General features: G+C 44.6%; 1 protein-coding gene across 2 annotated transcripts in view; it reads right to left on the bottom strand.

The window, feature by feature from the left end:
* LOC106604788 (testican-1) overlaps positions 1-14,242 on the bottom strand; it is a 248,527-nt gene that overhangs the window by 121,371 nt on the left and 112,914 nt on the right. The window contains exon 3 of one of the 2 annotated variants that reach the window (XM_014199822.2): positions 1,509-1,517. The exons of the other annotated variant lie outside the window; for it this stretch is intronic. Coding sequence (XP_014055297.1) covers positions 1,509-1,517 — 9 coding nt within the window. The remainder of the gene's footprint in view (positions 1-1,508; positions 1,518-14,242) is intronic. 2 annotated transcript variants of the gene reach the window in all.

Genomic DNA, 14,242 nt, shown 5'->3' with positions numbered 1-14,242 from the left:
TCGCCCTCCACCCAGCTCAACTCTGTTTGGGTCAACATGAGTTTAGAAATATAGAACTCCGCGTGGTCCCAGCAGCAGATCACTCTAAAAGGCGTAACAAAGACGGAAAATGACGGGAAACCGCTGACAGCGCCGGACTCTCTTCCTCATTGTCTGTGAGAGAGAAACAGTTGGAGGTTAGAGAGAGTTGGGACGGTGGGGCCAGAGATGAATGCCGTGAGTTGGCCAGCTCTGTAAGGCCAGTCTGTTTGCGCTGCTGCACTCAGTGGCCACAGTTTGGGCTGGGACTACTGATAAGCATTAAACTCGCTCCACTGGACCTGACCCAAACACACACTAACACTAACACTCTGATGGCTAGACGGTGTTAACAGCATCACTAGGGGGGGAGAGTGGTTGAGTGATTGTTGCAGACTCACTGTGAGACCGCCGACTGTGACTAAGAGCAGGGTCTGTCTGCCCCTCATTACAGCACAGAACGCTTGATTAGAGAAGAGAGGAGATGGGGACGGAGGGGGGAGAGTGGACAGAGGGAGGAGGGTGAGAGAGGAGACGGGGGAAGACGGAATGTAAACATATGTTTCCCATGTCAATAAAGCCCTTTGAATTGAATTGACAAGAGAGGAGGTCGGAGAGAAGGAAGAGAACAGAGAGAAAGGGAGAGCGAGAGAAAGATATCTGAGAATGCCCTGTTTTACAAATGACTGGAGTTAAGGTTTGAGCTAGTAAGTCCATTAGTTTGATATGAGGTGATGAGGCCCAATTAACAGATCCCCCGGGTCTCTCCCTCTCCTTTCCTCTCATTTCCACTTCTCTTCCTCTTTATTCTCCTCTGTCCTAAAATTCTCTCTCCCATCACATTCAGTCTTCCGCTCCAGACTCAAGCCAATTATTTGTATCACCACTGCCCTCATCTTATCCCCCCTCTCATGCTCTCCACACATTGCTCTGCACCAAGCTGCGATCCAGCCAGGAAAACACCAGACATAATGGCGTACAGCTCCAAGGTACTACGGTATATGACTGGATCTTACTTCAGTAGGACAAACGGCACCCTATTCCCTATGTGATACTGCCCTACATAGGGAATAGGATGCCACTGGGAGCACAGTCACAGTCAACCTGAACTCAGTTAACCTTCTTCTGATCCTCGTTATCGCATCAAGGTGCATCGCCCTCTCGCTACGGTGGATTCTTACAGCTGCCATTTAGAAGCAGTCGTGTGTCTTGACTGCGTCTCCTATCTTCTATATTAAGAGTGTTTTTTGATGTGGCTTGACAAACATACACGTATCAGCAGCACTACAACAAGCCCAGGGGGACGTACCGCACTGCATCAGTGTCTGGCATTGCACGCCATTGTGTTTCCAATGTGAGAAAGCTCCATCGCCAAACAATATTTCAGATGCACGTATTCGTTCTCTAACTCCCTCTCTGTAGCTTACCAGAGTATCGGAGTGAATCACAAAATGGAGTTACACAATTTGAAAGATAAATCAATAACTTACCTCAACTTCCTTCAATGTTTGCAGAGGGTTGCAGAAAGGAAGGGGAGAAGGAGAGACTGGTCATTTATAATGGAATCTGTAAGGTACATCACATTTTGAACAAAGGCAGCATGCTATCCGTTCAGAATACAAAAGAGATTATGCACGTAGACAATCATTAAAAGCAATCTATGGGTGTATTAATGTGATTGCGCTGCTGTCACATGCACGCACACACACAAATGCTGTCCCCCACTGGTGTTAAGAGTGAGACAGCCTTATTCGTTGCGACATGTAATTTCAAACGCAAAGAGAAAATGACACCAGCTGAGAGAGGGGGGGATACAGTGGTGGAGAAGGAGAGAGAGAGAGAGAGAGAGAGAGAGAGAGAGAGAGAGAGAGAGAGAGAGAGAGAGAGAGAGAGAGAGGAGAGAGAAGTGTGAAATAGAGCTCCAGTCTTCTGCCTGTGTTTGTCTTTGTCTTTGACTGTGTGTGTGTGTGTGTGTGTGTGTGTGTGTGTGTGTGTGTGTGTGTGTGTGTGTGTGTGTGTGTATGTGTTTAAACACCTACTTGTGCTTGTGTGTGTTTGAGTGCGAGGCTGTGGCGTGTGTATAATGTCTACCCATGTATTTTGGATGGTCTGGTACTGTGTTCTTAGTCTAATGCTCGTAGCTAGCCAGCATCCTGTGTTCTAAGTCTAATGCTCGTAGCTAGCCAGGATCCTGTGTTCTAAGTATAATGCTCGTAGCTAGCCAGGATCCTGTGTTCTAAGTATAATGCTCGTAGCTAGCCAGGATCCTGTGTTCTAAGTATAATGCTCGTAGCTAGCCAGGATCCTGTGTTCTTAGTCTAATGCTCGTAGCTAGCTAGCATCCTGTGTTCTTAGTCTAATGCTCGTAGCTAGCCAGCATCCTGTGTTCTAAGTCTAATGCTCGTAGCTAGCCAGGATCCTGTGTTCTAAGTCTAATGCTCGTAGCTAGCCAGGATCCTGTGTTCTAAGTATAATGCTCGTAGCTAGCCAGGATCCTGTGTTCTAAGTATAATGCTCGTAGCTAGCCAGGATCCTGTGTTCTTAGTCTAATGCTCGTAGCTAGCTAGCATCCTGTGTTCTTAGTCTAATGCTCGTAGCTAGCCAGCATCCTGTGTTCTTAGTCTAATGCTCGTAGCTAGCCAGGATCCTGTGTTCTAAGTATAATGCTCGTAGCTAGCCAGGATCCTGTGTTCTTAGTCTAATGCTCGTAGCTAGCCAGGATCCTGTGTTCTTAGTCTAATGCTCGTAGCTAGCCAGCATCCTGTGTTCTTAGTCTAATGCTCGTAGTTAGCCAGGATCCTGTGTTCTAAGTCTAATGCTCGTAGCTAGCTAGCATCCTGTGTTCTAAGTATAATGCTCGTAGCTAGCCAGCATCCTGTGTTCTAAGTCTAATGCCCGTAGCTAGCCAGCATCCTGTGTTCTAAGTCTAATGCTCGTAGCTAGCCAGCGTCCTGTGCTCTATAAACACCATAGGAGGAGAGGGTGATGAGCTGTACAGCCACGACAGAGAGAGAACACCGTCTCTCTAGCTCATCCCCCTCTCTCTCACTCAGTTACTGCTGTACCACTGTATCAAACTTGTGTGTGTGTGTGTGTGTGTGTGTGTGTGTGTGTGTGTGTGTGTGTGTGTCTGTGCGTGATGCATCTCACTGACAACTAGCACCCTGCCAGCAGTTCAGCCCTTCCCCATGTATCAGCAGTGTGTTATTAAAGGCTATTACTGGTAGTGTTAATGATAGATGTGGGAATATAATAATAAATAAAAAGAATAATAATACATAATTTGGTGTGTACTTCTGTTTGTCCTATTTTACAAATATACGCATGTGTGAATTGGAAATGTGTTTTCTTTTGCTTTTTCGCATATCCCAACTCTCCCATTATCAATGGTGACCCTGAGAATATGTGTTATTATTCTGTGGACGGCTGTGCGGTGACCTTCCCCCCTCTGCGGGCATAATGAATGCATGGATCTCCTATTAAATATTAAGCACACTCATCAGTCAACCAGGAACAGGCAATTTAGCCAAACCCATCTCATTGTTCGTCTCATTCAAACCCCTCAGAAGGGATTGCAAGGAGGTATGTGTCTTTTATTATCGTATTCCCTTTTTATGTCCAGGCCTCTCTCTCTTTCTTCTATCGCCCTCTCTCTTTCAAGTATTAATGTCAAAAAGTGTACAAATATTTCTGCCAGGGATGTTGGGAATATGATTGTGGTGCCGTCGTATAAACTTGTTTTTTCCAACCTTCTCAGATGACGGGAGTCATTCATACCAGTCTGCCAGTCTGAAGTTTTGGAGATTTCTCAAGGTGAGTTATCATCCCTTTCAGATCCCTAGCCAGGCCTTCAAGATCTGCACTAGTGAGTGACTAGGGGCTAGTGAGCGAAGGGCTAGTGAACGAGCGGCTAGGAACTATGGGCTAGTGAGAGAGGGGCTAGGTCAGGAACTAGGATCCAGTGAGTAAAGGGCTAGTCAGTGAGTGGCTAGGGGCTAGTGAGTGAGTGACTAGGGGCTAGTGAGCGAGAGCCTAGAAGCTAGGGGCTAGTAAGCGAGGGCCTAGGAACTATGAGGTAGTGAGAGAGGGCCTACGAGCTAGGGGCTAGTGAGCAAAAGGCTAGGAACTATGGGGTAGGAGAAAGGGCCTAAGAGTGAGAGGCTAGGAACTTGGGGCTAGTGAGTGAGGGCGTAGGAACTATAGGGTAGTGAGAGAGGGCCTAGGAGCTAGTGAGCGGGAGGCTAGGAACTATGGCCTGGTGAGCGAGGGCCTAGGAAATAATTAGCCAGCATGCAGTGTGTGTGTCAAAGCATTCCTTGAAGACCTCCTATAGCATCATTAAATGTCATAAATGCACAACACACACACACACACACACACACACACACACACACACACACACACACACACACACACACACACACACACACACACACACACACACACACACACACACACACACACACACACACAGAGTGTATCTCTCTGATGGGAGGGCCAATGCAGTCCCAGCACCACAGGGTTAAACATCCAGTGATTAAATATGAATAATGTATGATGTCAGCCTGGTAAACAGATAGATGTCACTTGTCCACTCGGCCTTAACATTGTTGTCATCTATCGCCAACAAGGGTCCTTTGAGATTCCCTCAATGAGCTTGACACCTTGATGAGCTCATTTCCTGACGATGGCTCACCATACTTTGTACTTGGCGACTTCAACCTCCCGACGTCTGCCTTCGATTCACAATCCAACTCTCTCTTTCCCTTCCTTGTCTCTTTTGACCTCACACATTCCCAATCCCCTCCAACTAACAAGGCAGGCAATACGCTTGACCTCATCTTTTATAGAGGCGGTTTGCCTACTGATCTAACTGCAACCCCCCGCGTGGTCTCTGATCACTACTTTGTTTCCTTTTCTGTCTCCCTTTCCTCCAACCCTAGCCACTCAGCCCCTACACAGACGGTCATTCACCGTCGCAATATTTGCTCTCTGTCTCCCACTACTCTCGCCTCTTCTATCATATCATCTCTCCCTTCTGCTAAATCCTTCATACTCCTGACTCCGCGTTTTTCGACACTACTCTCCTCCCTTTCCGCATCCTATGACTCGCAGTGTCCCCTTTCCTTCCGGCCGGCTCAGCCCTCTGCTCATGCTCCGTGGCTGAGTGACTCATTGCGAGCTTAGAGAACAGGGCTGCGGTCAGATGAGTGAAAATTGAAAACTAAACTTCTAGAGGATCTATCATCTTTAACTCCCTCTTCTCTACTGTCTCTTCCTCTGTATCCTCTTCGAAAGCCACTTTCTATCAGTCTAAAGTTTGAGCTTCTGCCGCTAACCCTAGGAAACTATTTTCCACCTTTTCCTCCCCACTCCCTCTCTGCGGACGACTTGTCAACCACTTTGAAAAGAAGGTTGACAACATCCGCTCCTCATTCACTCAGCCTATTGAGTCCACTGGTCTCACTCACACAGAACCACCCTACGCCTTGACCTCTTTCTCACCCCTCTCTCCAGATGAAATCCTGCGACTAGTGAGGTCTGGTCGCCTGACAACCTGCCCGCTCGACCCCATCCCCTCCTTCCTTCTCCAGACCATCTCTGGAGACCTTCTCCCATTGCTCAATTCCCTCATTAACTCATCCCTGACCACTGGTTCCCTCTGACTTCAAAATGCCGGAGTCGCTCCCCTCCTCAAGAAACCAACACTCAACTCATCCGACGTCAAAAACTACAGACCTGTATCCCTTCTTTCTTTTCTTTCCAAAACACTTGGAGCGTGCCGTCTCTGACCAACTCTCTCGCTATCTCTCTCAGAATGATCTTCTTGACCCTAACAAGTACCGCTTCAAGACGGGGTCACTCAACTTAGACTGCTCTTCTCTGAGTCACGGAGGCTCTCCACAATGTCAAGGCTGACTCTTTGTCCTCTGTTCTCATCCTCCTAGATAAGTGGTCCCCAACCTTTACTGAGTTAATATCACTTTGAGTCAAAATCCAAGCCGAGATCTACCTCTCAGATTTGTTTTTAACATGACCTATGTTAACGTGAGCCTATGCAACATTAACCTATTAAAAACAGTTCTGTAGTAATGAGGTTTGTGCAGTAGGCTATAGGCCCCATATATTATCACCGCATATTGGCTTTACTTGAATTGCCCTGCTAATGCATTGTTGTTTGAACCATTTAAAATATATATATATATATATATATATATATATATATATATATATATATATATATATATATATATATATATATATTTAAACATTTGAGGAAGGCTATATGATCACACCGGTAATAGATCAGTTGTTGTATTACTTGTGAAGCACAGCTGAGTGAGCATACATTTAAATCATTCATTTTTTATTTTTATTTTACTGGGCTGAGGGTGCCTGCATCTGATGGTGAGTCTCAGCGGGAGGAGAGGGCAGCAGACCGAAGGTCTGCCTCTCAACATCCCACCACTCTCCCACTCTCCATATGGTGGAAAGAGTATGTGCATCCACTACAAGACCATGGTACTTGCCTACGGAGCAGCAAGAGGAACTGCCCCTCCCTACCTTCAGGCTATGCTCAAACCCTACACTCCAAAACCGAGCACTCCGCTCAGCCCAGTCCAAGTTCTTCTCTGTCCTGGCACCCCAATAGTAGAACCAGCCTCCTCACCTCGACACTCCCCTAGCTGGCTGTCCCACCTAGCTATTTTAAGATGAACGCTCTTAACTGTAAATCGCTCTGGATGAGAGCGTCTGCTAAATTACTCAAATGTAAAATGTAAATAGCTAGCCCCCTACACACACACACACACACACACACACACACACACACACACACACACACACACACACACACACACACACACACACACACACACACACACACACACACACACACACACACACACACACACACACACACACCTGAGCAACGGAGTAGCAGACGCTTATCAACACTCTATGCAAAAGTTGTATTTGTTGTCTTTTCAAGAATTCAGCCTTCTCTGTGCTGATCTCCAACCCCCATTCTGTCACACCTCTTTGAAGCAGTAGGTTATGTGTGCACCTGGCCATCAGCAGAGCCTTGTCTGGCAGCGAAACAGTTCATTCAGCCTCATTTACTGCCTTTTAAAAAAACATAGCTGATATGGCTGACTTGCTTAAACAAACGTGGTTTCTACTGACAATTGAGATGTACAAACTATGGCATAAGGGGACGACAAGCGTATAAGAGCCAATCCGTAATTTCGATTAAGACATTAATGAGCGAGCTAGGACGGATGTAACGTTAGTCAATATAACTATTTGTTTAGCACTTTTGAAATGTACAGCGACAGAATTCAGAACATGGGCCGTTTTTACAGCGCTCTCCCTGTACACCAAGTTAGAACCGTAGGATAAATAAAGGGGGCATATAAGTAGACAACAAAAGCTCTTACAATATTCAATGATTACATTTCTCTAAAACATGTTATTGGCTACAGTAGAACAGTCAGAACAGTAGGAAAAATTAAGAGGGATAAATAGACCAAATTATTAGGGTGAGGCACATGGGCTACTAACATCTTACTACATACACAACATACCATTAGTATTACTTTCTTAGCTACAGTATACATATCTCCCTGGCACATTATATCAATTATGAAGCAGCATACATTTTGGACTCACATCGTTGTGCTCGGCTCACTTGAACAGGAAGGTGGCACGGCGGTTAACAGTTGTTTTGAGCGGGCCACAAATCGTGCTTCATTGACAACATGGCCAATGTTTATCATTTAAAACTTGGAAAAGAGCCCCTTGATCCCAGATTTGGGACCACACAGCCACTGTCACTGATTCCTTCCAAACCACTTGTTGAATTTGCAATTTCCAACTTGTTGTGTAATGGTTTTGTCCAATGGCCGATGGGGCACGATACGTTTTATCTGTCATTTCTCTTCAGTATTTCTCTTCATATGACAAGGATTAAAAAGGATTTGCCAGTAGATTGTCGACTTGATTCATGATGATGACTGCTAGCTAAGATTGTGAAAGTATGATGTTGACATGATCAGTCCAATCAAAGCTACTGTGCATATACTGTAACGTGATTTATCTGTGGCCAATGACCTTGAGCTTTCTTAGATGGGCACTTCTATGGCAGCAGCCGAAGGGCTAGAATTTTCAATGTCTCCTCTTACACTTGGCAGTGGCGTAAAGTCCCCATGAGTGACAGAACACTGAGCCAATCACGGCGCAACGCTCCGTATTTTCTGCTGGCTTGCCCCACCACCACAGAAAGCATTGAGCTAGGCTGAAACACATGCATTTGTGAGCTGCCTTACTCAAGAAATCAAAAAAGAGAAAAAGAGAAATGTTTGTATTCGACTTTATAAACTCAATGATATATATTATTTTTACATTGTTTGCAAACTGATATGTGACACATACTAATGCCGCCTGCCCTGAATGATGGGTCGCCACTGCGCATAGGACAGCAACTATTATTGGAGTAACAGGAGCCATTATATTGTGTATAGCAATCTGTAAACATCAAAAAAGCACATTCACAAAAGGAACCTATATAACCACCACGAATGGATATATAAATAATTGAGTTGTAAAGGAAGAATTGGTTAACACATCAAGCTCCACATCTACCCCATGCTGCGTGTAGAATGGCCCCTCCCTAAATCTCAGCATTTCTGCATAGTATGACCACTTCTGTGACAAGAGTTACACAATCTAACGGAATTCTGGTTCTACTCTGTGGGCCGGCAGGCTGCCTAAAATGTACAGGAGGATTTCCTCTGCTTAGATTCCAACAGCGCCTGACTTTTACAGAAATCACAACAACGCTTTGTGGGCTGTTTGGGATTAGTTTGGTAGTTTGGCCTGTCCGCACCCTAGAGAGCGGCGTGGACAAGTACATATATCTATCTGAGTCAGACAAGTCGTTTTGGAGCCTATTTGTGCTCTGTTCTGATAAGTATCCCTGTGCGTCATGTAGGAATGACCTAGTCAAATCAAGTTATTTTTCGCATGCTTGGGAGTTTGGACTGCATCTCCCCTACTTTGTGCTCTGAGGTCCTCTGGGATCTCACAGTGTGTCAAGCATGTTCATCGCTACTTTGCTGTGTCGCAATTTGTTTTACTCGAGTAAAAACACAGCAAGCTCTAGAATGAACATATTTTCTTATGCATGCCAATAAATTGCCGGTACTGAACAATTGAATCCCTAAACGAATTAAATGTGAGACCTTTCCTGCCTTTTTAGATCAAATCATTAACACAAGTAAATGACCATAAACCAAACAGATTGGTTGCTTGCATATTCTCCATCACGCGTGTTTGTTATACACTGAGTGTACAAAGCATTAGGAACACCTGCTCTTTCCACGACATGGACTGACCAGGTGAATCCAGGTGAAAGCTGTGATCCCTTATTGATGTCACTTGTTAAATCCACTTCAAATCAGTGTAGATGAAGGGGTGGAGACATGTTAAAGAAGGATTTTTAAGCCTTGATACAATTGAGACATGGATTGTTTTGTGCCATTCAGAGGGTGAATGTGCAAGACAAATGATTTAAGTGCCTTTGAAGGGGTATGGCAGCAGGTGCCAGGAGCACCGGTTTGTGTCAAGAACCGGGACATTTTTTGTTTGAAGTAGCGTTTATCAAAGAAAAAGTTGGAGAACCCGGCTCTAGCCCAAATTGTTCAAATATGACCCATATTATCGGATCTAGATTTTATTCTTTCTACTGCAGATTTGGGCCCACCATTTATGGATATACAATATATAACTGTCAAAAAAATTCACATTTGATAATGATAAATTAATAATATGTTTGCAATATTATTTTTATGTGAACATAATTAATGACCAAATTGAAATGTAAATCTCCAGTTTGCATTTTCAAGTTTACAGTTCTTGTTCAATGCCCTACCAGATAACACTGCCATATTGAGAAAGACAATTGTTAAAAGATAAATCAAAGTTCACATTTGTAATTGTACTACATTATTGTGATTGCATGATTTGTGACAAAAAGAAGATGAAACTTAATGTGCAATTTAACAAAGTTTTTTTTTGTTACCTTTCAAGTATAAAATTCAGATATCTCAGATTTTGTACATTTTATTTCCTCATTCTCATGCGTTATCCTGGGGTGGGATTGTAAGAGGAGGCGCAGGATATTTGAGAGAGTCACAGAGTTGGTAGGGTTTCAGACCTGTCAATCGGTCACTGTGGGTGGGATTTTCAGGAAAGGGAGCAGGATGTTTGTGGGTTGGTAGGACACCCCCACTTTCAGACAAAGTCAGGTGCCCATGCGCATGCGCATGCGCGCGCACACACACACACACACACACACACACACACACACACACACACACACACACACACACACACACACACAACTGCATTCTAACAGGCAGTTTCCCTATAGATTAAATTCCTATTATACGATCCCTCTCTATTCTTCCCTCGTCCCCCTCTCCTTCTTTTATATCCTCTCTCTCTCTTAATGGACGTGTTAGGTAGCCATATTATACGGCAGTGATTGCCTAGAAATGTGTCTTGGACTTCAGAATCAGAGCACAGTACCAGACCATCAAAAATACATGGGTAGACATTTAAACACATCCCTTCCTCCCTCACTAATTTTATAATTTCTTCCCTCCTGAATAGCCAGTGGTGGCACTTCCTTACTTCCTCCCTCCATCCCTCACTTCCTCCCTCCGTCCCTCCGTCCCTCACTTCCTCCCTCTCAACCATGTGAAGTTTTAAGGTGGTAATAGAGGTGAGCATAGAGAGCGTTCTCCGGTGGCTCCTCGTTCCCCGGCTCACAGCGAGAGCCTTATTGGCCTGTATCTACAAGGAGAGAGAATCACTAGCACCCCCACAGAACACTCTGACAGAGGTTCTCTCTGTGTGTGTGTGTGTGTGTGTGTGTGTGTGTGTGTGTGTGTGTGTGTGTGTGTGTGTGTGTGTGTGTGTGTGTGTGTGTGTGTGTGTGTGTGTGTGGTTGCGAGCCAGCCATTCAGCGCGCGTGTATTGTATGGTGTGTAAGTCAGTGTGTCGGTGTGCCGTTGTGAGTGTGTGTGGGCGTTTTGAGTTCGCTCAGTTACTTAGCTGTCTCAGAGCACCAGTAAACTGCAGTATATTTAAACCTATTCAACTTCTCCACCCAAACACAACAAAATACAGCAGCTAATCTTATTAAAACCAGTCAACTCTGACTGTGGATACACACACACACACACACACACACACACACCACGTCAGTACACAATGCTGAGCACTCAGACACTGATTAAAGAGATAGATAGGAACACAAATACTGGAGGGGTCAGTGTGGCTGAACTTCTAACTACAGATGTCAGAACTTTATTTGACCCTTTTCGTCGCAGGAGGAAAATAACCCTTCGGAATTTGAATATCTGAATAAATATTTTGAATCGCAGCAAGGGCACAGCTAGAAGCAGTGTTTGTATATGGTGCACGCTGTACCTACATCGTACCTTATGTAGGTTACATGCAGGCTACAGCGCGTCTCGTGTGAATTCTTATGTGGATTATAATAAATGTACAAATGTGTAGAGGGTAGATGTATTTTCTGTCAGGGAAAATTATTTTATTATACACTAAGTGTACTAAACATGAGGAGCACCTGCTCTTTCCATGACATAGTGCTGACCAGGTGAATCCAGGTGAAAGCTATGATCCCTTATTTATGTCACTTGTTAAGTCCAATTAAATCCATGTAGATGAAGGGGAGGAGACAAGTTAAAGAATGATTTTTACACCTTGAGACAATTGAGACATGGATTGTGCATGTGTGCCATTCAGAGGGTGAATGGGCAAGACAAAACATTTAACTGCAATGCTGCTGGGTTTTTTACACTCAATAGTTTCCCGTGTGTATCAAGAATGGCCCACCACCCAAAGGACATACAGCTAACTTGACACAACTGTGAGAAGCATTAGAGTCAACATGGAACATGGCCTCCCTGTGGAACGCTTTCAACACCATATAGAGTCCATACCCCGACGAATTGAGGCTGTTCTGAGGGCAAAAGTAGGTACAACTCAATATTAGGAAGGTGTTCCTAATGTTTTGTACACTTGGTGTATATTGAAGGCAAGCAATAGACAGAATTCATTATTGGTTTCTTCAGTGTCTGTGTGGTCCAGTGGTTAGAGCCACGAACCCCGGCACACACATACCAGAGTCGGCATGGTTTTGAATCCGGCCCACATCCCTTTGACTCATCAATGAACGTGTACTTGTTACGCGTTAATTCCGCATGGTTACAGGGTTAAAACAGACACAACTCGAAGGTTAACAGTTTAGGCATAATTCAGAGTGGTCAAGGTTAGGGCTATGGAAGGCTTAAAGCAAAATACAATAAAATAAGGCGCCTATGTATCATCAGCATTTATGGTATTCTTGGTGCTCACTAGAGCATTGTGTACTGCCGTAGCGCAGTGGTCTAAGCAGCATGCTCCAGCTCCGAGTTTACGCCCAGTTTTGGCCTATCTAGTGACCTACCTGAGTCTACACTAGCCGTATAAGTGAATTGCATTAATTTCATTGTTTTCAAGAAGTAAGAAAAAAAGTCTGATAATTTACACATCGAAGAAAAGTGTTTCAGCTCAACGAATTTGCCTTTGGATCGGCTCAAATGCATAAACATCTTGACATATTTTACTAAATGAAATATTAAAGCCACACAATACAGGCTTTCACCAAAGACCAGAAGTGTATTGACAAATTATACATAGCCTAACTACAAAATGTGGAGGCGCACCCAGACAGGAGGAAAGTTTATCGTTCTACAGTTGGCCTACATCTGTCAAAACAACTCAGCCAGGGAAACATACTAGCTTATTATCGTTTTTCACACCATTCATTATGTGACAACAGATAGGCTTAGCCTACAGAATGTAGCCTATTGGAATATAATCAAAAAACAAAGGGCCTACTGCAACCATCGATGGCACGAGAATATTTGCAGCTAATGCCACATATAAAAATTTATAGATGATAAATTGACCCACACAGCTGATCTCAATAGCACGTTTGAAACCATTATTGGTCACCTCCTTATTGCTCCCTAAAATACTATGTGCTGTTACCTTAGTACTGCTTGCAACCAAAGTCTTTCAAGATTTGTTCGCCCTCTGGTTGCTATTGTAATCGGGACAACTTAGTCCTTTTTGAACAGACTAAAGGCGATTTACACATACAAAAGTATGTGGACACCCCTTCAATTAGTGGATTCGGCTATTTCAGCTACACACGTTGCTGACAGGTGTATAAAATCGAGCACACGGCCATGCAATCTCCATAGACAAACACTGGGAGTAGAATGGCCTTACTAAAGAGCTCAGTGACTTTCAACGTAGCACCGCCATAGGATGCCACCTTTCCAACAAGTCACTTCGTCAACATCAGCACAAGGACTGTTCGTCGGGAGCTTCATGAAATTAATTTTCATGGCCGAGCAGCCGCACACAAGCCTAAGATCACCATGTGTCGGCTGGAGTGGTGTAAAGCTTGACGCCATTGGACTCTGGAGCAGTGGAAACGCGTTCTCTGGAGTGTTTAATCACGCTTCACCATCAGGCAGTCAGACGGACGAATCTGGATTTGGGGGAGGCAGTCCAACAGACGAATCTGGGTTTGGGGGAGGCATTCCAACAGACGAATCAGGGTTTGACGGATGCCAGGAGAACACTACCTGCCCCAATGCATAGCGCCAACTTTAAAGTTTGGTGGAGGAGCAATAACGGTCCAGGGGCTGTTTTTCATGGTTCGGGCTAGGCCCCTTAGTTCCAGTGAAGGGAAATCTTAACACTACAGCATACAATGACAATCTAGATGACTCTGCACTTCCAACTTTGTGGACAGTTGGGGGAAGGCCTGTTTCCTGTTTCAGCAGGACAATGCCTCCGTGTAAACAGAATTGGTTTTTTGAGATTGGTGTGGAAGAACTTGACTGGCCTGCACAGAGCCCTGACCTCAACCCCATCGAACACCTTTGGGATGAATTGTAACGGCGACTGCGAGCTAGTCCTAATTGCCCGATACCAGTGCCCGACCTCACTAATGCTCTTGTGGCTGAATGGAAGCAAGTCCCTATAGCAATGTTCCAACATCTAGAGCAATGGTTCCCAAAGTTTTTATAGTCCCGTACCCCTTCAAACATTCAACCTCCAGCTGCGTACTCTAGCA

The sequence above is a fragment of the Salmo salar genome, chromosome ssa05 (genome assembly GCF_905237065.1).
Source record: "Salmo salar chromosome ssa05, Ssal_v3.1, whole genome shotgun sequence".
Taxonomy (NCBI): Eukaryota; Metazoa; Chordata; class Actinopteri; order Salmoniformes; family Salmonidae; genus Salmo; species Salmo salar.
The sequence above is the reverse complement of the archived record's forward strand: the minus strand, read 5'-3'. Positions and strand labels throughout refer to the sequence as shown.